The sequence below is a fragment of the Felis catus genome, chromosome A1, assembly GCF_018350175.1.
Source record: "Felis catus isolate Fca126 chromosome A1, F.catus_Fca126_mat1.0, whole genome shotgun sequence".
Lineage (NCBI taxonomy): Eukaryota > Metazoa > Chordata > Mammalia > Carnivora > Felidae > Felis > Felis catus.
Window position 1 is genome coordinate 20,576,351 of NC_058368.1, and position 26,007 is coordinate 20,602,357.

The 26,007-nt window shown below is 39.3% G+C and overlaps 1 protein-coding gene across 5 annotated transcripts in view; it reads right to left on the bottom strand.

Moving 5' to 3' along the window:
- RNASEH2B (ribonuclease H2 subunit B) overlaps positions 1-26,007 on the bottom strand; it is a 68,050-nt gene that overhangs the window by 32,975 nt on the left and 9,068 nt on the right. For all 5 annotated transcript variants that reach the window (XM_045052622.1, XM_023251282.2, XM_045052620.1 and 2 more), the window contains exons 2-4: positions 10,246-10,317; positions 8,271-8,378; positions 3,771-3,847 (exon numbers count right to left, since the gene is read on the bottom strand). In XM_045052622.1, the coding sequence (XP_044908557.1) occupies positions 3,771-3,847; positions 8,271-8,378; positions 10,246-10,317 (257 nt within the window). The remainder of the gene's footprint in view (positions 1-3,770; positions 3,848-8,270; positions 8,379-10,245; positions 10,318-26,007) is intronic.

Consider the following 26,007-nt stretch of genomic DNA (forward strand, 5'->3'; position numbering starts at 1 on the left):
CGAATGCAGACCGTAATAAAAGAAAAGATGGCCGGATGCATGAGTACAGTGAAGGTGCACGCATATTAAATCAGGCTCATCTATATACGTGTATAAGGCCTGGTAGCCAATGGGCCAGAAGGCAGAACATAGGAATTCAGAACATTCTTCTTCTCAGTCAGGTTTATTTTTACTTAACTGTACAGGGGCATGGAGGGGTGAAGTCTGTCTAAATGATTAGTTCCCTGACTTAACGATACCAGACTTTATGAAAAATGTATTCTTTTGCCCGTGTCCCACTTTTAGCTCGCTATGCCTTTCTGTTTTAGTGACAACTCCATTTGAAGACAGAAAAACTGATCATCTTTCTTTCTGCAAATGCAGCTTTCTTTGGTTTTGAGATGAAATCTCATTCATTCAGCAGCACATGTGAAAGCTTGTCATACTTTCTCTTAGGTCAACAAGTGGCAAGAAGTGCCTCAATTTAAATGCTATCTTTTTCCTTCAGAGTGTAAGAATAACCCAGGGATTTTCCAAGTCTTACTTTCACTTACTTACTTAATTTTACTTTCATTCTGTGCCTTCTGAACCAGCCACAGCACACTCAGGACTTCCAAACGGCCAGGGTGAGGGTTAAGTCCGCACCCCCCGCCCGTGGTCTTAAGGGGACACAGGGAAACATCACCACTACATAGGAGGGAGACACTTTAAATGTGCATCATTATAGGTACTAAGGCTGGTTAGTGGCTTTCTCTTAGACTTCTACCTTAATCTATATTCCGTGATCAACCAATACCTTAAGTATTTAGCAATTTAAAAAAATATTCTAATTATATACAATGGACTGCCAACACAGTTATGATATAATAATTTCATAATTAACTAACATTTTATTCTCATTTTCTTTACCATACATGCCCCAAAGGGAAATGTAATAGCAACTTGCTTTGAATATAAAGTTAACAACAGTTGGGACAGCTAGAAAAAAGAATTTTCCTGATGTTAAATCTCAGGATTAAAAAAGACTAGGTCTGGGGTGCCTGGGTGGCTCAGTCGGTTAAGCGTCTGACTCTTGATTTTGGCTCAAGTCTTGATCTCATAGTCCATGTGCTGACAGCACAGAGCCTAGTTAGAATTATCTTTCTGCCCCCACTCCCCAAAAGAAAGAAATAAACTTAAAAAAAAAAAAAGACTAGGTCAACATTTTAATTTTGTTTCTTTTAAGTTTATTTATTTATTTTGAAAGAGAGAGAGAGAGAGAGTACAAGCAGGGGAGGTGCACAGAGAGGGAGACAGAGAATCCCAAACAGGCTGTGTACTGTCAGCACGGAGCCCCATGCAGGGCTTGAACTCATGAACTGCAATATCACGACCTGAGCTGAAATCAAGAGTTGGACGCTCAACCAACTGAGCCACCCCAGGCGCCATGCTCAACATTTTAAAAGTGCATACCGATATTTTTTTAACTAAACAGGAAAAGACCATGTCTAAAATGCAGGGAAGGAAATACCTAAATGTCTCATGAGTTATTTTATAGGGCATTCCAAGTATTTCAGAAGAGGAAGTAAGACGGCTTACAATGAAAGCCAAGCACCACTTTGAGCAGGATTTCTGCTTCATTCTGTGCCATTCTGAACCAGCCACAGCACACTCAGGACTCACAGATGGCCAAGGTGAGAGTTAATTCACCCCAGTCATGGTCTTAGGGAAACATCACTACAACGTGGTGGGGAGGCACTTTAAATGTGCATCATTACAGGTACTGGTTCACGGCCTTCCCTCTGTTAATGTATCTTAGAAAGCAAATGGGAGCCAATGGAAGTTTTCAGCTTCCCCCCTGAATACTACTAGGGCCTTCGTGGTGGTGACCAGAACCATTTCTGTTTGTTAGAGATATAAGACTTACTTGCCTCACTGCTTACATGCCTTAAATAGACTGGCTCCATGATAATGAGCACCGTGAATAAAGTAAGGAATACAATTTCACTAATCCACACTAAAGGACAGAGGATGTAGGAAAGGAGGAGAACAAAAGAAGTTAAGCTGCATCAGGAGAAAGCAGGACTTGAGAAGTTTGAAATCAGTTTTATTTACTTTCAGTTTTTACGGCAAATTAAACTGACACACCTACAATATGGAAGTTTTGGAAATTTGGTCTAAGGACTAAATAAGATGAGCTATAAACATTTAAACTGTAAGTAAACACCAGGGTACGAAAATCCAGATTCTTCTGAGCAGTTTGAACAACAACTCACTCCTTAAAGTTGTTAATTCACAGATTTTCAAACTGTGGTTGATAGATCCCTGGGAGTCTCCAGCATCCTTTCAGGGGGTCCGCAAATGCAAAACAATTTGCACAATAATGCTAAGATGCTACCTGCGTTTTCACTGTGTTGACACTTGCACTGAAGATTCAAGTGCAAAGGTGGGTTAAACTGCAGGCTCCTTAGCACCAGTCATGGCCACGCCAACAAACTGTCCCAGGAGTCCCTGTACTCCTCATGGCCATGCAGGGCAGTTAAAAAAATTTTTTTTTAAAAGCCAGTTTCACTTGAAGGATATCCTTGATCAAGGAGCAAAAGCAACTACTTTTAGTTAAACCTTGAGCCTGAGTACAAATCTTTTAAATACTCTGTGTGTTAGGGGCGCCTGGGTGGCTCAGCTGGTTGAGTGTCCCACTCTCGATCTGGGCTCAGGTCATGATCTCGCTGTTTGCGAGTTGAAGCCCCATGGCGGGCTTTGCACTGACAGTGCAGAGCCTGCTGGGGATTCCCTCTCCCTCTCCCCCCCCTCTCTCTCTCTGCCCCCACTCAGAATAAATAAATAAACTTAAATACTCTGTGTGTTAGGACAGATGCTAAAGTCCTTCTGCCACTACCCAGGCACAGTGATCACCTCAAGGAAAAGTGCTTGCGTCACTGAGTCACGAGCAAAAATAATCATTTTTTGTAGGATACCATTTTTAACTGGAAAAAAAAGGAAACGTTACAGACAATGGCTATTTAGACTTAGGTATTTGACAGAACATAAAAGAAGTGAACCTGTCACTTCAAGGAAAAGACTGACAGTGCTCATAACCAATGATACAACTTTAACTTCTAAGCAAAAATTAGAACTGTAGAAAAGTTATATCTGCCACTATGACAGCTTCCTAATAAATAATAATAATAGTTTTCTGATGAGACCAGTGGTAATATTAACAAATGTGAGAGAGAGAGGGAGAATCTATGTGTGTGTAATGAGATGTGTCAACATTTGTAAGATCTGCATAATTCAGTGAAACAATATTTTCTAAGTGATCAATGCATGACATTACAAAGTCATACATGGGAAAAAAAATTCATTTTCAGTGCAAGACAGGCCAATTGATTTTCATGTGAACAGAGCATGAGAAGTTCATTAACAGGGTTTCAGATTCCACGTTGCAACTAACTTCTCAGAAACCTCTACTCCTTGTTGAGTTTTGGAGTAGTATCAAAGGGTAGTTAATGATAAAAGTTTCACTGTCAGGCTGAGTCAAACAAGTAAGGTACATAGCACGGAGGGCTAGGCGATTCTCAGAAGACACAGGAAAACTAGTCTGAGATTAGTGCTGCTTCTCAGATCTGAGTCAGTGATCGAGTCCATACCAGCACATGTGATACAGGTGTTCTATACCAACCTGAATTAAATTGAATCAAATGTGAATTGTGGGGAATCTACATTTGGATCATTAAAAGGAGAGAGAGAAGATCAAGCTAAAACAGTGTATTCTGTTCCCTCACTGTTAATATCCCAAACTGGGAACTCACCTCTTTATCAGCCTTTCTGAGGTAGTGGAGAAGCAGAAATAGAGGGTCTATAGGTGTGGCAAAGTGGAGAAGACCTCCTATAGATTAAAAAGAGAACAAAGGGAATTAAATGTCTTGGAAAGACAACTTAGTTATTTCATCTTAATCCCAGTGTGGGAACCATTTACTGAAAAATATACCTGGGTGGCTCAGTCAGTTAACCTACCGACTTTGGCTCAGGTCATGATTTCATGGCTCACGAGTTCGAGCCCCACGTTGGGCTCTCTGCTGCCAGCACAGAACCTGCTTCAGATCCTCTGGCCCCTTCTCTCTCTGCCCCTCCCCTGCTCGTGCCCTCTCTCAAAACTAAATAAACATCTAAAAAAAAAAGAAGAGGGGCGTCTGGGTGGCTCAGTCGGTTCAGCGACCGACTTCGGCTCAGGTCAGGATCTCACAGTTTGTGAGTTCGAGCCCCGTGTCAGGCTCTGTGCTGACAGCTCAGATTCTGTGTCTTCTGCTTCGGATTCTGTGTCTCCCTCTCTCTCTCTGCCCTCCCCCACTCATGCTCTGACTCTGTCTCAGAAAGAAATAAACATTAAAAAAATTTTTTTAAAAAGAAGAAAAATATATGTGAAACTCCAAATTCAGAAGTTTTTCCTCCACAAGCCCAAGATTCTACACGACTCTTTCAAAAGGCAGAAGGCGGTCCATGAGATTCTACTCTAAAAAGCTTCAAATCCGTACGTGGAGAGGACAGCCAAGACAATGAAACTGATCTTTAAATTCCTTTTGTCTTTAGACATCCTTTTGTTGTTGTTGTTTACTGAAGTATAATTCACATACAATGTTATCAGTTTCAGGTGTACAACATAATTCAACAATTCTATACATTAGTGCTCATACGTTATACTCAGTGCTCACCATCTGCCTCCAAATGACGTTACTGCACTCTGACTGATTATATTTCCTATGCTATACTTTCCATCTCTGTGACTTCTTTATTTTGCAACTGGAAGTGTGTGCCTCTTAGTCCCCTTTATCTATTTCACCCATCTTCCCAGCCCATCTTCCCTCTGGTGACCACCGGTTTTTATTCTGTATTTAAGAGTCTGTTATTTTGGTCTCTTTTATTTGTCGGTTGGTTCTGTTTCTTAAATTCCATTCATGAGTGAAATCATATGATATTTATTTTTCTCTGACTTATTTCATTTAACATTATGCCCTCTAGGTCCATCCATGTTGTTGCAAATGGCCAGATCCCATTCTTTTTTATGGCAGACTAATATCCATTGTATATAGGGGCATCTGGATGGCTCAGCTGGTTGAGCGTCTGACTCTAGATTTTGGCTCAGGTCATGATCTCATGTTCGTGAGCTCGAGCCCCACATTGGACTCTGTGCTGACAGCATGAAGCCTGGTTGGGATTCTCTCTGTCTCTCTGCCTCTCCCTTGTTTGTGCTCTCTCTCCCCAAACAAATCAAGTTAAAAAAATATTCCATTGTATATAAATATTTCTCCTCAGGCAAGGGGAACAAAAGCAAAAATAAACTACTGGGGGGTTCCTGGGTGGCTCAGTTGGTTAATCGTCCGACTTCAGCTCAGGTCATGATCTCAGAGTCCGTGAGTTCAAGACCCATGTCATCATCTGTGCTGACAGCTCAGAGCCTGGAGCCTGCTTCGGATTCTGTGCCTCCCTCTCTCTCTGCCCCTCCCTTGCTCATGCTCTGTCTCTCTCTGTCTCAAAAATAAATAAAAACATTAAAAAAAAAAACTACTGGGACTACACCAAAATAAAAAGATTTGTACAGTGAAGGAAACCATCGACCAAACAAAAAGGAAATCTCTGAATGGAAAAATATATTTGCAAATGATACATCCAATTGAGGGTTAATATCCAAAATACATAAAGAACTTACACAACTCAACACCAGAAAAACAATTTGATTTAAAAATGGGCAAAGACCTGAACAGACATTTTTCCAGAGAAGACATCCAGATGGTCAACAGACACATGAAAAGATGCTCAACATCACTCATCATCAGGGAAATGCAAATCAAAACCACAATGAGATATCACCTTACACCTGTCAGAATGGCTAGAATCAAAAATACGAGAAATAACAAGTGTTGACAAGGATGCAGAGAAAAAGGAGCCATTGTGCACTACTGACAGGAATGCAAATTGGTGCAGCCATTGTGGAAAACATTATGGAGATGCTTCAAAAAAGTAAAAATAGAAGTACCATATAACCCAGTAATTCCACTACTAGGTGTTTACTCAAAGAAAATGAAAACACTAATTTGAAAAGATACATGCACTCTGATGTTTACTGCAGCATCATTTACAACAGCCAAGGTATGGAAACAACCTAAGTGTCCACTGAAGGATGAATGAATAAAGAAGATAGGGTGTGTGTGTGTGTGTGTGTGTGTGTGTGTGTGTGTGTGGAATATTTAGAAATCATTTTTAGCAGAAGTCCTCCCACCACCCCTAAAAAGGCAAGAATTGGGGGAAATATGGACAGAACGTGAACCAGCAAAACATTACGAAACCTGTAGAAGTCTATCTATAAAGCTGCAGTAAAATGTAATTTCCTACGCTTTTGAGGATGAGGTCATGGGCAAGCAATAGTATTCTCTCCATACATAGCTCCTTCTATGGTCTGTGGGTTCACAGCTCGGAACTTCCAATGATCGAAGGCTCAGAAGGTGGTTCCCCACCCCAGACCCAATCCTATCCACATCCTACCCTATCCTCCTACTCCTGAAGAAAAGGCAAGAGGAAAGGAATCTAACAAGACTGAGCATAAGAAACAGGAAACTCTGCAGTAAGAGTCTAACTCTACCATCCAGGCTGAAGGGAAAAAAGGCGAATCAAACAAACTAGCCTACCTATTCCCCACTTTTCTTTCCTCTGTCACAGCCCCCTCCAAGCATCCAAGACTCCTTCTCCCATGGGAGTAAGCCAGAAGAGGTATTTCATCAAATGGAACAATAAACAATTCCTTTTTCTCCAATCCTTATTTTGGTTTCAGAAACACGTGTACTTACTTTTATTCCCTAGCAGAACAACCTGTCTATACAGCCAAGAAATTCTAACCCTAAATTATATATGTGAATCCATTTCATAGCAAGTAAAAGAAAAATTAAGAAAGTAATTCCATATTATATTAGTTGATTATTTTATTAAAAGTAGAAGAGAAACGTATGAAAACAAGCTGTAAGCTCATTTTATAGGAGGCATCCATGATAGTCAGAAATTAGGAACAGGTTTCTAATATCCTGGTGGCTATTCTTAAAAATAGGTCTTTCTTCAAGGCTAAGTTCAAAAGAAGACAATGATGAAAAAAGCAGACATCTTTGCCGTGAACCTAAAACCACTCAAATAAATAAGGTCTATTAAAAAAAAAAAAGCAGGTACCAGCTCAGAGGGAGAGATGATCAATCACTGCCTCCCAATGTATCCCAATTTCATCTGGATATTACTGTGTCTATCGAGCTAAACCCAACTGCAAGTGTATTACGTTAGAAGTTAGAACTCTCATATATTGCCAAATGAATAAGCATAGCAGTGACAATAAAAGGGAATATATACTTTCCACCTGCCAGACTATACACAGACTGCCACTGCATTTTGGCAACTGAAAGCCATTTCAGATATTCTCATGCACACAAGCATGTGAAATTTATCACCAGCAATAAACCCTTGTTCTGGAATGTCTGAGAAGAAGAAAGACAAAGTGGCTTTTCTACCTTGGCACTAAGTGGAGACATACACAGTCAACAGAAAGCAGAGGGCTTAGAAAGAAACAGAAAGCACTCTCTGGAAACAACGAGAAAATAGGCAGAGAGAACACAGAATGCCTCAACTATCCCTGACTCCCCCCAACTGCCGGAACCATCAGAACAACATGCGGTTTACTTTTTCCTTCTGAGTCAATACTACCCCCAAATTAGAACATTAAAAGAAACAGAACTTTCTTCGGTGTTGAGTATATGTGTGTGTTGGGGGTATGTTGGGGTGGGGGCAGCAGTGATTTATATGACAAAGCATTAAAAAATCTGTTATGTTCTATCTTATTTTAGAAGCAATATCGGTATCCATTTGCAAAGAAATAAGATGTTAAAACTTGAAAATCTTCAAAAGTGTCTAACAGAAGAGCAAAGAGTTCCCAGTCTGCGCAATGTGCAGTGAACATGAAAGATTTGTACTTTCAGTGGTAGGAAGATCCTCTAATTTCTGACTAAGCACATGTCAGTGTTTTAGGAGACAAAGCAGAGGTATTCGTTTAAATTTTCCTACTATCTAAGACATGTAGGTATTGATTTAAACTTGCTCAAATTATCTTTCCTTTCCCCTTGATTAAGTCCTGCTCTGGTGCCAAGGAAGGCTAAGGCATGGACCAGACTCCAAACTGGGCAGACAGGCCTGTACCAACCCCCACACCCCCACCACGCATGAAGGTTGGAAAAGTTAGAGTATGTGTTTAGTTAATGGAAACGTATACGCTAGTCACTTACCTGATTGAACTGACTGATTTATAAACCAAGAATGGTGTTTTTCCTTGAAAACTTTTATTTCAAACAGCTGCTGTAGACACATATTGAACAAGTAAATGGTTCCTTCCCCTGTTAAGACAAATCTGTTTTTTATTTGTAAGTTTTCACACACACACACAAAATCAAAAGACTGTCCAATAGTTCTGAGGAATGTTCCTAATATGAACATAAACATACATAGATATATTCTACACAAACTGACTCCAAGGAAAGCTTATAGCTATTATATACAGATGCTTGTTTTCCAGCTCTATAATCCTCACTGAACTTAAACCAATAAATACAAAAGTACAAGCCATTCATCTTAACTGCTACAAAGCCTCTCACTGAATCCTCCATTAGATCATGAGGGGAAGCCCATTATTAAACTACCCAAACCTAATGGTTCAGCCAGATGAACTGAGCTGGCATGTGGGTCCTTGTCAACAGTGCAGCGTGTGGCTCTGCACACAGAGGGCCCAAGAAAGGGACGGATCCTACACACCCCAGGGCCAGCTCGAAGTGAGAAAAGGCGAGGGCCCTTCAATGCATGAAATCTTTTTCTGACTGCAGCACTGTCAAGGACCCTGAGTTTGAATCCGTGGGTACCACATGCTTGGCGTGTGCCGTTGAGGAAGTTATGGAAACCTTTCTGTGCCTCTGTTTCCATTCCGGTAAAACGGAAGCAATACTGAAGCTACCTCACAGGTTTTTGTAAGGGGTAGAAAGACAGAATATATGTAAAGTTCCTAAAACAGTACTCGGCACATAGTAAACGCTCAGCAAATGTTAGCCTTTATTTTTCCACAGCCAACGTAGAAGATGCAAACATTTGTTCTTCTGTTGTTTACAGACAATTTAGACAAAATGGAAATTTTACAAGGAGCTTAGCTTTTTTTTTATATCTTTATTTTCGTTTGATTCCTTACGACCTTTACCACTACCTAAGACTTCTCTTGAAAAAAATTGCCCACCTCAGTTTAGTCTCACATCCAGTGAGGAGTGCCACATAACGTAGCTGACCGATTTCATTTTCAATTCAAATTCAATTTCATCTTGAGGAAAGAAAACTGGAGGAAGCCAGGAAATTCTGCCTCACTTGTGGCTTCTATTTGTATGTCTTTCCATCAACAATAATAACAAGGCACTACCCATTGGCTTTCCCTTGCTTTCACTATTCAATATTGTACCCACCAGCACAACGCTCTAATTTGCTAAGTATTAGGTGTCTACTCAAAGCCTTATAAAATAACTTTATAACATAAACCTTGTAAAATAAATTAATGAAAAAACAATCCCACGTAAAGACAAATATCAATATTACAGTATATTTACGGTATACTTTAACATTTTTGCCTAAAAATTAGAAAACAAAATGCACTGAATATAAAGTTAAACTCAAACGGCTTGCAATAAAATAGGTATCTCCGTATGCAATGCTTTTAATATAAAAAATTCGCCCCTTGACTGGGAACGAATATACTGCCTCTTGGTCAGAACAAAATAAGGAAAGTACCGCTAAAAATGAAACCACTCAAAATCTTGGCATGTCAAGCAAAAACTTTTTTTTTTTTCACTCTGGTTGTTTATTTTACTTTACAACATAAAATTAATATAAGTGGAGGCTAATGTTGGATAACTACTCTAAGAAGAGTTGGCTTAAGAAAGCTAAAGAAAATTAGTCCGTTTTCCGAGAGAAACCAAACATGCCACTTTTTTGTCCTGCATGCATTTCTGACGAGTGAATCGTCTACAGATTTAAATTACAACAACAACAAAAAATGTTTAGGTCAAGCTTGTTTTGACCATCCAGTAATGCCAGCTTACCTTTCAAAGCTATTAAGGAAGGACAAACATACACAGTAATAAGTATATACACTTTGGGGCAGCAGTGTTTAAAAAACATTAAAGTTACAGTTCTCGGAGGTGGTGAGGAAGAGAGAGGAGGAAAGCTTACCTGAACACGGGTTCACCAGTTTGACAAACATAAGCCCACTTTTCATCTTCTTTGAAGCATCTTTGAAATATTCTGAAAAGAAACAATGAGTCTGTAAGATTAAAGGGCATTTGCTTTGTTGCTCACCTTGTTTAGTTTACTTGGTTTTTCTTCCTTCTGTTTATATGGTTTTTCTTTGTAAAATCTTTAACTTCATTAGAGTTGGACCTTCTGGGTCATACTTAGAGAGGCTTCTCTTCCTCAAGCTTATGTGAATCACCTGCATTTTCTCCAAACACCTTAACGTTGTATCTTCAATCTATCTGAAATATATCTGGGTGTAAGATATGGAGAGGAGATCCAGCTTTTTTTTTTTTTTTCAGTGAATTGTCCAGTTGTCCCAACACTATCTTCTGAAGGACTCATTACTGAAACAATTCCTTTATGCTGAATGTTTAAAATACATTTATAAGTCTGTCTATGGAAATTCTATTTTGGTCCACTAATCTGTGTCTGCTTTAGCATTATTACTTCAATATTTCAATTATTATAGCTTTAAAATGCACTTTATTACCTGTTGAAGTAAGTTCTCGTGGTATGTTTCCTCTACAATATTTTCCTGTCCAAGTTTTAATTGTGTAGATCGAAACACATAGATCATGACAATTTTATTTATAACATTTCTTCCAGACGTTTTAAATGCACGTTCATAGAAGTCATTTGGAGAATCTCTCTCCAAAAGGAACAAAGGGGGGGGTTCTACTAATCGAGCAGAGCAACAACCTACCAAAGAGCAAATGGGAGAGCTTTGGGGTAAGGACTGGCACTTCGGTGTGTTTTCTTTTCTGTGGCCCACGTTCCCTTCACCCCATTTCGGATCTTCATAAACTTAAATACAGCAAGCATGATTAGAAATCGGCTTACTCATACATGGTTAAAATACAACTTTCTTCTTAAAATAATAGTGACACTAAATATATAAAGGTTTAAAAACCCTAATTTTGAGATTTCTACTTGCAACTAAATGGAGTAACAGGAAGCTGATTTATCCTCCCACCTGAAACAACCAAAACAGTAACAACAATGACAACAACAATAAAATAATACATGAAACAACTGTTTTCAAGACACTGGGCATTGAACCCTGCAGGACAGTGACCCCGGAGAGATGGGAGACAACTGAGGTGCGCCCTGTGAATGCCCCAGCTTATTGCTTTGAGAGAGATTCCGGTCCACAGAGCGGAATGGTCCACAGGTGAAGCCTGGCAGACTCCCTGAGTTTTAGAGGTGGAGCGGAGAGTTCTAGAGACACCACGGCTACAGTTCACAGGGCAGTTTACGGGAGAGGAGAGTGCTACAAAGAAAGAAAACGCCATAGATGTGCAAAGGTACTGCTTGAGTACTCAACGGAGTACTGATCAGTGCATGCATATGATGACACTACCTGAGGGCCAGGAGACGAGCCACCCGCGTTGGATTAGAGGGAATAGGACCTCACATTCACTCAGGGCTCCAAATTCCAGATGGGCTGGAAAACCTCACAATTCAGAGTACTCAAAAGGGCCTTGCCTCAACAGTGGGGAGCAGATAGCCCTAGACTAAATGCTGCTGTGGTCCCAGCAAACTAATTTTAAAAGCAAGACCTAAAAGGATCAAACTGTTTCTAAGTACGTCCTCTGTGCTCCAGAATGAAGCTCAACATTATTTATAGGAATACAAAAGTATTCATCAGCCACAAAGGTAAAATTCACAATGTCTGGCATCTAATCGAATGTTACTGCGTATTCAAAGAAGCGGGAAAATATGGCCTATAATGAGAAAAATAAAGAAATCAATATTGAGGGAAGGGTACTGATATTAGACACAGATGTTAGAATGAACAGGCAAGGGCATAAGAACAGTATTCCTCATGCACAAAAAATTAAATAGAGAGACGTAGTTTTTTTTTTTTCTTAAAGACCCAAATTAAAATGAAAAATACACTATATGGGATTAACGGCGGGAGAAAAGATTAATGAACTGAAGACATAGCAATAGAAACTATGTGAAATGAAAACACAGAGAAAAAAGAATGAAAAATAAATAGAGTATCAGTGAACTGTGGGACAACTTCAAGCATCCTAATAATATACATGTCACTGGAGTTCTGAAAGGGGATGTGGGGAACAGAAAAAATATTTGAAGAAATTATGGCTAAATATTTTCAAATCTGATGAAAACAATAAACCCACACATCCATGAGGTTCAATAAACCCAAAGGACAGAAAGAGGAATAAACTATACATCATAATCAATAGCTCAAAGCCAGTAATAAAGAGACAAATCTTAAAAACAGACAGAAGAAAAGAGGACACATTTATGTCCAGAGGAACAAAACTAAAAATGGCAGCAAATTTCTTGTTGGAAATAATGCAAGCCAGAAGACAATAGAAACATCTTTAGAGCACTGAAAGAAAACATGATGATCCTCGAGAGAAATACCCTTGAAAAATGAGGGTGATTAAAATAGACTTTTTCGGACAGCAAGAGCTGAAAGCAATAACCACCAACAGACCCATACTACCAAGGAATGCTAAAAGAAGTCCCGGAAAAAGGGAATACGATACCAGAAGAAAATATGAATCTAAACAAAGAAATGAAGAGTGCCGTTAATGGTGACTACAGGGGTAAATCAATAGGAATTTTTTTATTACTTGAATCTCTTTAGATCACTGACTAAACAAAAATAACAAGTTAGTGTGGGGCTTACCACCTACATATAAATGAAATACATGGCGACAATAGCACGAAGGCCAGGATGGGGGAAATGAAAGCATACTGTTGTGAGTTTCTTATGCCGTCTCAGTCTTAAAAAAGCAGAAAGAGAGTAAAAGCAGTTTCAAAGGGCAGATGAGATAAAGAGAAAACAAACAGAGGCTGACAGACGCAAACCTAACCCTATTAATCATCACATGTGACATAAATCTCTGTGCACCCCAATTCAAAGGCAGAAGTTTTCAGATTGGTTAAAAAAGTTAGGCAATACCATATGCTGCCTGTAAGAGACACACTTGAAAGCACTAGCAGGTTACAATGAAGGAAGAAGATACATCGCCCGTATCATGCTACTTATAAAAACAAAGATGAAATAGCTCTGCTAATAACAGACACAGAATATTACCAGGAATGAAGAAGGTCATCTCACTGACTTGACTGGTTTCACTTAGCATTATACCCTTTAGCTCCATCCACGTTGCTGAAATGGTGATTTCATTCTTTTGTTATGGCTGAGTAATATTCCGTCATATATTTATCATCTCTTCTTTATCCACTCATCAGCCGACGGACACTAGGGTTGCTGCCGTATCTTGGCTACCATAAATAACGCTGCAATAACCATACAGGGGCACATATCTTTTCAAATTAGTGTTTTCATTTCTTTGAGTAAATTTCCAGTAGTGAAATTACTGGATCATATGGTAATTCTATTTTTAATTTTTTTGAGGAAACTCCATACCGTTTTCCATATGATTTCACTCATATTTAGAATTTAAAAAAATGAAAAAAGATAAAAAGAGACAAACAAAAAAACGGACTCTGAACTACAGATAACTGACGGCTACCAGAGGGGAGGTGGGTTGGGGGATGGGTGAAATAGGTGATGGGGACAAAGAACACATGTACTATGATGAGCACTGCGTAATGTAAAGAATTGTAGAATCACTGTATTGTACCCCGGAAACTAATGTATGTATGTGCCAATAAAACTCTACTGGAATTTAAAAAAATAATTTTTTTAAAGCCGGTCATGTCATTTCACAATGAGAAAAAGACCAAGAGGAAATAATCTTAAATGTTTATGCTCACAAATACAGAGCCGCAGGACGTGCTAACCCTCAGAGAACCCTCTGCCCCATCTTCAACCCTTGGCAACCACTAAATCTGTTCCCCGTCTCTACAGTTTTGTGCTTTTGAGAATGTGATACAAATGGAACCATACCGATTTAATTTTAAGAATCTTTTAAGACTTTCCTTTCTGCAACTTGTAAAAATGTACAGGATAAAGTTTAGCACTGTTAAAAACTTTTCCACAAAACGAAAACAGGTTTTGGTTTCTCTCCTTGCCCCTGCCGTTTCTCACTTGTCCATTGTGTCTCCAGGCACAGAAAAGGCGACCTCTCTCTTTCGGCAATACACCCTTTATTTTATATCAATACCACGGTAAATCTTTCACCGTTAACTCGGTGAATCATTATTGATTTTTTCTGTTTCCTTTTTTTTTTTTAATAGAAAGTGCCAGTTGTGGTGATTCTTGCCAGGTCTCCTTCAGCCTTCCCATTCCTGCAGAGCTTAAAATAATTAAAATTTACAAACACCAAAGGGCCAAAAAATATATTTTTAACAACTAGACAAGGGAAGCCCTGTTTCCATTTTTCTCAGGAAGAGCACTAAGTCCGAGGATTAGGTATGGCCTAAAATGTCAAACTGTAAGAACTTTGGATTTACTAAGTACAAATAAATACTGACAATGTGTTCTGCTGCAAATGCCAGGGTTCTCTGGAATATACTTTGAGAGGTATTAGTGTAGATAATGCTGAAACGTCTATTTGGTAGGGAAAAAAAGTCATCTTTTCTCAGTCGTGCCAATAAAATGAACTGCTGTTGGACTCAATCTTTCAACACAGAATTCCAAGTGAGATGCTATACTCAGGTTGTTTTTCCTCTTCAACGACACAATGGATTTTAAAACTAATCTCTCCTCCCTACTTCAGTCATTCATTTATTAACTATTGATTAGCAAAGCCCACCCAGCCTCTACCCATGAGACGCTTTTGGACTTTCCATGGAAGAGAAAGATATTGGGTGAAATTATCACACAAATGCGGACTCCAAATATAACAGCTGCTAAGTTGAAAAAATACATGGAACTTGAGACCTTAAGACAGAGGATAACAACAGAGACGAGGAGGTCTAAGGCCTCCGGTGCCTAGCAATGGTTAAGTACTTTGCTTTGATGGCTAAGAAGTCAAAGGAATTATGCATTCACTTCACTAGCTAAATCTTCCCTTGTCTCCTGGGCCCAACCCAAGCCACAGAAAGGTTTTGTTTGATGTGCGCCTTTAAAAAAAAATCTGAATTTAGGTGCCAATATTCGGAAATCAGGTGATAAAGTGCAGTCTGCAAATTAAGTATATTTTCCCTAAACATGAAAAAAAAAATTACTAGGCAAAGATTTTGCCTTGTGCAATCAAAGAAACCCGGCAACAACAAGCTAACTTTGTGAAACCCCAACTACCACTCTCTAGTTCCCGTATTCCCCTATGGCAGCTCGTACATCCATCCCATGGTCAGACCATTGACAGATGCCACATATGTCCTCACTGAACTGCATTCCTGTCTGCTAGATTCTGTGTACCCACAGCAGGACCTAACAAGTATCAAGTGCTGAATAAATAACCATTTAGTAATAGACACCACCCTCTTACCGAATCTTTTTTATTTTATTGCCAATCTTTATTTTATTTTATTACCAGTTTTCTGTTACCAGCCCAGGTATTAACCTAGGCCCTGAGGATACAGCTGTGAATAAAACAAGGCCCCGGCTCTCAGAGCAAGACTGCATTCATTACACCCCTTTATCTCCGTCTACTTCTTCTCCACCCCATTTCATCAATCCCCATGCTCTACCCTTAACCTCTCAATCATCCAGTGCTACAGGACAGGGGATAGGGCCCACATGTACCAGAACCTGGAGGCCCTGGGTCCAGAACAGAAATAACATGCATTCCACAAATGTGAGTCACTTAGAAAATTTTAAATCGGTAAAGTAAAAATTAAAAATAGGTAAAATGAGTGTCAATGATATATTTTATTTAACCCAATATACCTAAAGTATTTTCATAACATGTAAAAATATTTCACGTGAAATGTGTTAGCATGTTACCTGTTTTTTATAGATGTGCTCTATCCGATTGAGAAAGTTCCCTATTCCTAATTTGTTAACTTTTTTTTTTTTAATCATGAAAAGTACTGTGTTTTTTCAAATGCTGTTTCTGTGGCTATTGAGATGGTTATGTGGTTTGGGGCTTTTATTTTATTAAAATGGTATATTGATTGATTTCGGTATGTTGAACTAACCGTGCATTCCTAGGATAAATCCCACTTGGTCATGGTTCATAATCATTTTCTACATACTCCTGGATTGAGTTTGCTAGTTGTTGAGCACTTTGGCATCTATGTTTGCTAGGGATATTGATCTATACTTTCCCTATGCCTTTGTCCTGGTTTTGGTATGAAAGTAATACTGGCCTTACAGAATGAGTTGGGAAATGTTCTTTTTCCTTTTTTGTTTTGAAAAGTTTAAAAAGGATTAATATTAATATGTTAAATGTTTTTTTAATTTTTTTTTAACGTTTATTTATTTTTGAGACAGAGAGAGACAGAGCATGAACAGGGGAGGGTCAGAGAGAGAGGGAGACACAGAATCTGAAACAGGCTCCAGGCCCTGAGCTGTCAGCACAGAGCCCGACGCAGGGCTTGAACTCACAGACCGTGAGATCATGACCTGAGCTGAAGTCAGACGCTTAACCGACTGAGCCACCCAGGCGCCCCAGTATGTTAAATGGTTAGTGGACTTTATCAGTTAAGCTATGTAGGATTGGGCTTTTTTTTTTCCTATGGGAAACTTAATTTACTAACTTCTTTACTTGCTATAGGTCCATTTAGATTGTCTATTTCTTCCTGAGTTGGCTTTGGTAATTTATGCCACTCTAGGAATTTGTGCATTTTATCTAAATTATCTATTTTATGCGCATACAGTTGTTCATAGCGTTCCCCACGGTCCTTTTTAATTTCTGTAAGATCATTAGTGATGTCCCCTCTTGCATTCCTAATTTTAGTAATTTGAATCTTCTCTTTCTTTCTCTCCCCTCCCCTCTCTTTTTGTGGTCATTCTAACTAAAGATTAGGCAATTTCATTGATCTCTTCAAAAGGACCAACTTTGGCTTCATTGATTTTTCTCTATGTTGTTTTTCTATTCTCTCCTTTGTTTATTTCTGCTCTGATCTTCATTTCCTTCCTTCTACTTGCTTTGGGTTTGGTTTGTCTCCTTTTTCTAGTTTCTTGAACTGGAAGTTTAGATTATTGGAGATCTTTCTCCTTTTTAGATATAGCCATATACAACTACATAGTTTGCTCTAAACACTCATTTGTCTGCATCTCTTCTGTTTTTGATATATAATGTATCATTTTCATTCGATTCATTTGATCCATTGGTTATTTTAAGAGTGTGTTGTTTAACTTCCACGTATTTGTGAATTTCCAAAATTTCTTTCTGTTATTGCTTTCTATTTTCACTTCAGTGTTTTTGGAGAGCATATTCTGTATAATATCAATCCTTTTAAATTTACTGAGGTTTGTTTTATGGCCTGTGATATGGTCTTTTCTGGAGAATGTTTCATGTTCACTTAAGGAGAATGTGTATTCCACGATTATTGAGTGTTCTATAGATGTCTCTGTAGTCGTTTTACAGTGTTGGTCAAGTCTTCTATTCCCTTGATGATCTTCCTCTTAGTTGTTTCAGCCATATTGGAAATGGATTATTTAGATCTCCCACTAATATTATTCAATTGTGTATATATACCTTCAATTTGATCAGTTTTTGGTTTGTATATTTTGGGGCTCTGTTGTTAGGTGTATATATGTTATATAATAGACTAACATTATTATCATTATAAAGTATCCACTCTTGTGTCTAGCAACAATTTCTGTCTTAAAGTCTATTTCATATGATTAGTAGAGCCATTCAACTCTCCTTTGGTTACTGTTTGCATATACCTTTTCCCATCTGTTTATTTTCAACCTATTTGTGTCTTTTAATTTAAAGTGTGCACCTGGTAGATAACATATAGTTGCATCATGCCTCCCCATTGTGCCAATCTCTGCCTTTTAATAGGAATGTTTAATGCATTTACCTTTAATGTAATTACAGATAAGGTAGGATTTATATCTGCCATTTAACTTTATTTTCTATATATCATATGGTTTTGATCCTGTATTCCTCTATTATTGCCTTCTTCTGTGTTTAATAGATATCTTCTAGGGCATTATTTTAATTCCCTTGTCATTTCTTTTACTATATTTTTGGGGGAGCAATTTTCTCAGTTGTTGTCTTGAGAGTTATAATTAGCAACCTAACTTACAACAATGTAGCTCAAATTAATATTAACTTGAAAATTTCAATAGTATCTAGAAATTTTCCCACAATATATTCCTTTTCTCCTCCTTCCTTTGTGCTATTACTATGTGCCATATATCTATGTGTGTGTGTACATATATACACATACACATAAATTATCTTTATCTATGATAAGCCCATCAACCATTTTAGATTTTTTGCTTATGAAGTTATATTTTAAATCAGATAGAAAAGAGTTACAAACAAAAGTACATTTTTATTGTCTTTTGTAGTTATCTATATTTATCTTTACCAGTGCTCTGCATTCTTTGTGTGGATTCAAGTTACCATCTAGTCTCTTTTCCTTTCAGTTGGAAGGACTAACTTCATGATTTTTGAGGGTCAAGTTTACTAGTGATGAATTCTCTCAGTTCTTCTGTATCTGAGAATCCCTCAGTTATGAAGGGTAGTTTTGCCAGATACAGAATTCTTGGTTGAGTATCTTTTTCTCTCAGCATCTTGAATATGCCACCCAACTAACTTCTGGGCTTTTTGATTTCTAATGAGAAGTCAGCTATTCATCTTACTGAGGATCTCTGTACTTGATAAATCACTTGCTCTTGATGCGTTCAAGATTCTTTCTTTGTCATTTGACAGTTTGACTATGCTGTGTGTAGGCATGGATCTCTTTCTGTTTATCCTACTTAGAGTTTGTTGAGATTCTTAGACATGTGATGTTTTTCATCAAATTTGGGTCTGGCCATTCTTCAAATATTCTTTTTACCTCTTTCTCTCTTCTCTTGCTGGGACTCCCACTATACATATGTCAGCTATGCTTGGTGGTATGCTATAGGTCTCTGAGACTATGTTCAGTTTTCTTAATATTTTTATCTCTCTGTTCCTCAGGCTAGATAATCTTAATTGGCTTATCTTCAAGTTTTGCTAATTCTTTCCTCTGTCAGCTCAAATCTGCTACTGAACCTGCTCATGATTTTTTCATATCAGTTATTATACTTTTCAACTCTGGAATTTATATATTCTTTTGTAATTTCTATCTCTTTTTATTGATATACTTTATTTTGTGAGACTTCATTACCATACTTTAATTTTTTAGATATAATTGGTTGTAGTTCTTTGAATGTATTTATAAGAGCTGATTAAAATCTTCACAGAATAAGTCCAACAACTGGGCCCCCTCAGGGACAGTTTCTATTGACTACTTTTTTCTTCTCCTGTGTATAAACCTACTTTCCTATTTCTTCAGGTGTCCCACACCCTTAAAAAAAAAAACAAAAAGCTAGACATTTTAGATAATATAATGATTGATGTGACAATTCTGAAAATCAGAACCCCCTGCCCCAAGTCCCTAAGATTTATTGTTGTTGCTCCTTTTTGTCATCATTGTAGTTGTTGCTGTTTTTTTAGTGACCTTCCTGGACTAATCCTATAAAGTCTGTTACGCTTGTAACCACTGATGTCTCAGTTTAGTGGTTAGCTAATGAATAGTCAGAGATTCCCTTAAATGTTTTGAACAAAGAAGCCTTCCAACATTTGCTAAGGAGTTCTGCATGTGTTTCGGGACATGCCCTCAACACTCAACCAATTTAAACTTCTACCTTACCTTTTATTTACTGCTTACCTAAATGTGAGAGATTAGGGCCCTCTCAGGTCTTTCCTGGGCATGCATACCGTCCTGAATATGTGCTCGGCCTTTTAATTTCTTAGGAATATGTCAGAGCTTTTCAAAGTCCCTTATGGATATCTTCTCCTCATATCTTCCTTTTAAGTTTTTGGCCAGGTTCTTATTTGCCCAACTGCTATTGCTCCCTCAGGAGCTGATATATTAACAATTGCCACTGATTATTTTTGACAAAGGCCCTGGGGACAGGGTATTTCTTGCAGAGCAAGTTCTGAGCTCCAATCTAGCTTTTCTAGGGAACTGCAAGACAGGTCAAATAGGGACAATGCTCTGGGAATGGAACATTTGGAGAAGCTCCAACAAGGCCTGTCCCATCCAGGGGTTGCAATGCTGATGGTTTTTACAAGTACCATGTTTGCAAGACTGTTGGTTTTCAAGGTTCCTGTAGACCTGGAGAGAGGGAGATGTGAGCAGTTCAAGTTACAATGCCACAAACCCTGCTTAATGAGATTCAGCAGTTTTTCTTGAATAAACACTTCTCAGATTGTTGGAAGACTTTGGCTAATTTCAAGAGTTTTGAAAAAGTTGATTTTGGCCATCTTTGCCAATGCTTTCATTGCTTTTATGGAGGGGTGGATTTACCCCCACCGAATCTTGAAGGCTTAGCATGAGGAAAGAACTCATATTGCTATAAGACTTCTGATAAATTCTTTAGTCTATACCTGGCCTTAGGCACACAAAGTTACTTGCAACTATAAATTAAAGGCTCTATAAAAGTTGCAGTTTTTTTATTTTCATTTAAATCTGGAAAATTCTGGGTCATCCTATGGACTATTTCCTTACCCACAAGCTTAAAAGTTCTATCTTTTTTCTAACTTTTACCTGCATCTAGCACAGCTGAAGGATAGCAAAATTAATTAAAGAAGGAAAAAAAAATCTGCTTTTAGAAAGAATAAGAAGTGTATGAGAGTGGGAGTTGGAAAAGGGTTGTCCTCTATTAACCTAGTTGTAACTAAGGCCTATTTCTTTGATAATGTCAGCACAAAAAAAGAGTACAAGATCCAGAGACAGAGAGGTCCGCATAACCCACTCTCAGTTCCTTTTCTTGCTCAGCAGTATGAACTTGGGCACAATATGAACTGTGTGCCTCAGTTGTTTCATTTATAAAATAATTTTATAGGTTTTTTAAAGAAAAAAAATTTTTTTAATGTTTTATTTATTTTTGAAACAGAGAGAGACAGAGCATGAGCAGGGGAGGGGCAGAGAGAGAGGGAGACACAGAATCCGAAGCAGGCTCCAGGCTCCGAGCTGTCAGCACAGAGCCTGACGTGGGGCTCAAACTCACAAACCGCGAGATCATGACCTGAGCCGAAGTTGGATGCTTAACCGACTGAGCCACCCAGGCGCCCCCAAATTTTAGAAGTTTTTCTTAAGCTTAAATATATGTCAAAGTGCCTAGAACATGTAATAAACAATTAAAAATCAGTTCCCTTTCTCTCAGTGACATGGAAACATTAGGAATATGCAGGGAATAATAAGATCAAAATATGAAGGTTAAAAATTCTAAACACAGAATTACCTAAGGGCTTAATGATTAGCTTTTTAAGAAGAGACTAAGTTAGGACCAGGATATCCTTTTCTAAAAGCCAAAACACAATATTCATTTTAGGTGCGAAAATGAAGATAATCCAATATATAGTAAAGTACCCAGCAGTTTTTGGCACATGGAATGTGCTCAATAAATGTTACATGAATGTGTTGTTTGACTTTAGAAAAAGCTCAGTAAGAAACAGTAAAGCAAGTTTTGATATCCAACAAGTTGAACTTCATTTATCTAGAAAATTGACTCATATGAAACACCTAAAGCTACGCTGAATAAAATAAGATTCAAATTGCATTTTTTAAAGAGTAAGCTTCCCACCCTTCTTTTTCTGACTGTTTTCTCTTACGTAAGAGATGACTTAAGCCATGCTGGCCAAAAGTGTTTTCAGAAAAATAAAAAAATTCAGACATAGGTACTTGGTATTTTGGGCCATTTTGGACTCAGTGATATCTCAAACTTGCTAATTGCCAATTGTCTCAAGCCCTGCTAGCTTTTGTCTAACCAATTCCACGGCAGTTTTCTTATGGCCTTTGTGTTTTCTATAAAGACCCAATTTTATGTCCCACTGGTCACCATTAACTCTAGAAGCAAATTCTCCATCTGTTTACCATCCCGATGTAAACACCTCAACAGAAAGGAAAGTCTCATTGCTACCTTCCTGACATTTGAACTTTAAAAAAACATACCAGTGATCAAGAGACAACTGTGTCCAATGAATGTAAAACAGCAAATAATAGCTAATACGTATTGGGCATCTACCACACTAGGCAACATCCTTGATACAAGTTACATAATGTCATCCTTATACTATTTCTATGAGGTAGGTGCTATTTTGATTCCCACTCTTTTGGGTGAAAAACTTGCCCAAAGTTAAGAAACCTGTTCAAGGTCACAGAGCTATGTAGCTGGACAGAGAGCCAAGATTTAAGAGACACTTGAGAGAAACTCTTAATCTCAAATCCCATCCGCATTAACTCAGAAAACACAAACTGCAGCTCTGAGGCGCAGTGACTATCTTGCACGCCTGTTCTCTTACAACGAAGACGTCGCAGACCCATTTGTCTTCTCTTGTTGTGTCCTGTTCAGCTTTGAGGACCAGAGGGTCATCTAATCAGCTGCCCCCACTCCAATCCAGCCGGCTTCCCACACTGCCAGGGGTGCCGCAGAAGGAAGAGAGGGGCGGGGGTGCTGGGGAAAGCGAGAGAGACAAAAAGGGCTGGATCAAAAAATATACGAACAAACGATGAGAGAAATCTGTCGTGGGAAACAAGAAACATCAGGTGATAAAAACAGATAAAGAAGTTTGACCAAAGGTAAGAAAAGGAAACTGCTCTTCCCATTGGAGAATATAACATCCTCTACACAGTTACATACACCCCCAAGTTTTCACAGAAAACTTGCCTGTACACAGCACGTATCACTGCACAGACTTAACCATTATGTAATATTGAAAAGTTAGTCAGGAAGTCTTGTAGAAGCCAAAATGCAACATTATTTTTCATCTTCAGACTACACGGTATGGGCTGTGCCGTTGATACGAAGTTACTTATCAACCAGTTTTTAAACTTGGCAGCTCTTTCTTATCCCTCTCTTGGTTAAGACAAGTTTCTTCGTATCATTTAAAGTTCAAAGACATGAGGCAGCAGAAAGAGCCACCTTTTTGCCAAGTGTTCTTATGACTTGGAAGCAACGGACATTTGTCCGTGACCCTGTCTGATTTTTGGCACACAGCAGATAAGCTCTGAGAAACACACACCCGCTGTTACATGGGGAAGAAAGGACAGACATCAAAGCACCATTTACTTTATTTTTAGATACTATATCAAGGCTATTCAGTTTTCTTAAGAAGATCTAATAGGAAAAAAAAAAAAAGATGAGAGCATCACTCTCATGCTCATGCAATACCTTGTCCTAAATAGGTTCTGGTTCATTTTTTTGCAGTCATCAGCCATTAGAACATATTCACCCCCCTTGGTTCCTTTTGGTTTGATCGCCAGGGACAGCTCCTTGGGAACACTTGGCTAGGACACTTGCAATGCACGCAAGACAAATCAGCATAATTTTTAAGTTACTTGCCACTTCCAGGAATGTTAATTTAAGCAATGACTATATGTCTTCCCTTCCCAAGATGTTAACCACTGCCATCAAAGAGATCTGGGTCACTTTCCAGGCTTTGGGGCACTCTGTTTCCTTCAACGCCACAGGAGGCAAACCAAGAAAGCTAGACAGAGGCACGCACCAGAAAAATAATTCTCAAGTAATGGGTTCCTCTAAGAATGCTTTTTGATTTTAAAGCTTTGAAGAAAAAAGAAAAAAACCAAAAACTGGCCTTCACCAAGGCCACAGAAGATAAACTTTCCATTTTCTCAAGGCTGCCCCTATCAATAGCCATGTTTCTAGGACGGACCTGTGCGCTGAAGAAGAAACTGATGAAGAACTTCAGGATGGCGGGCAATTCAGAGTCACGGAGACCAACGACACGTACAGATGGAGCTAAGCTTTTGAAATATCTGCGAAGCAGGAATATTCTAGAGAGGCAGAAAGGACAGACCCAATTGGGATGTCTACTGATAACCAGGGCTGGCACCAGGACAGGCGGTGTGTCTGGTCCCTGGTCATCAAACTGACGACAGAAGGAACCCCAGCCCTTTCTGATCCTCCCGCCTCTCCCATCCTGGTGGGATGCCACCACTCGGCCAGCAGAGTGGCCTCTGGCCTACAGCAGGGGTCCTAGACACCCAGGGAGGGCCTGGAGTGTCTGCCATTTAATTCCCGTGGGGTGTTGGGACAGATTGTCTGACTTCTCCAAGTCTTGTAAAATGGTGATGATAAAGCTTGCCTTGACTAATTCCCAAGGCCATCGTGAGGGTCAAGTACAACAGCAGACATCAAAGTGTACTGCAAAGGTATAAGAGCTAAAAGACACAGGACCTAGAAGATGGGCTTCCTAGAAATTACACAAACCTTGGGTAAACGAAGAAGAGCACAAATTACAGCCCAAATCTACTTCTTCATACGATAAACCTCTGCCCCACCTACACACCATCTAGCCAAAGAGACCCCCAAGAACTGGGAAACTGAGAATGCTCAGCTGAGACCACCCCGTCACACGCAGTGCAGGCTTCTGGCCAGAGCTCAGGTACACCGGGGGGTGAGGGCAGCAGCTAGCTCTTGCGCTGCCCAGCCTCGCCATTCCTTCTTCTGGAAAAGTGCTCCCTACCCTCCAGAACCCCTCTGTCCTCCCTGTCTCACACCTGGTGCTGTAGTGGAGGCTGCCCCTCCAAGGCTACAGCTAACAGGGGGTGAGGCTGGGGTTGCATGTGATCACAGTGGGGCCAGTCAAAAGGCTGTAAGAGAAGAAGAGAAAAGGGGCAGTTTCTCCCAGTAGACACTGGGGGATTTGAGGCGTGGGTGCAGCGTGCAGCCTATTATTCACTAAGTGGAGGAAGTTGGTTTGAGCAGAGGAAGTAAACTCTCAGGGGGACAGAAGCCTTGGACCTCTAAGTGCTGCAACACCCTAGTTCCAATGCTTGTATACTCTCCACCCCGCCTCTACCCCAACACACAGCCGGCCCTTCCCAGGGATCAATGAACTGGCTAGGGAACCCCTAAGGAAGTATAAGCCAGGTTTTGTAACACAATTAGGATGAATGTCTCAACATTAAATGCATAGCAATTTCCATACCAAGCCAGATTCATGGTCTACTCAAACTGGCATCCTATTTATGGTAAGCACACCAAGGGATGTTTGCAGGAGGCCATGGTTGTCCTAAAAACTTCAACCTCAAATGGCTTTCAAAGAATCCCAGCTTGCCATTGTGGCCATTATGGTTCTGTGAATTTACGTTCACCTCTCCTGCATCTATTTGTATTTTCAGTCTTTACCCACTCTTAAAGATAATCCATTCAAAATATGCAGTCTATGCTGTGAAGTAATTTTTTTAATTGTTTTTTGAGAGAGAGGGAAAGAGAATGAGCAGGGGAGGGGCAGAGAGAGAAAGAGAGAGGGAGAGAATTCCAAGCAGGCTCCACGTTGACAGCACAGAGCCTGATGCAGGGACAAACTATGAGATCATGACCTGAGGCCAAATCAAGAGTCAGAGGCTTAACTGAGCCACCTAGGTGCCCTGAAGCAAAACTTATTTGGTATATTTGTTACAATAGAAATAAATTCAGGGGCACCTGGGTGGCTCAGTTGGTTAAGTGTCTGACCTCAGCTCCGATCATGATCTCACAGTTTGTGAGTTGGAGCCCTGCACCAGGCTCTGTGCTTGGAACCTAGAGCCTGCTTTTGATTCTGTGTCTCCCTCTCTCTCTCTGCTCCCCCACCACTCATGCTCTGTCTGTCTCTCTCTCTCTCAAAAATAAACATTAAAAATTTTTTC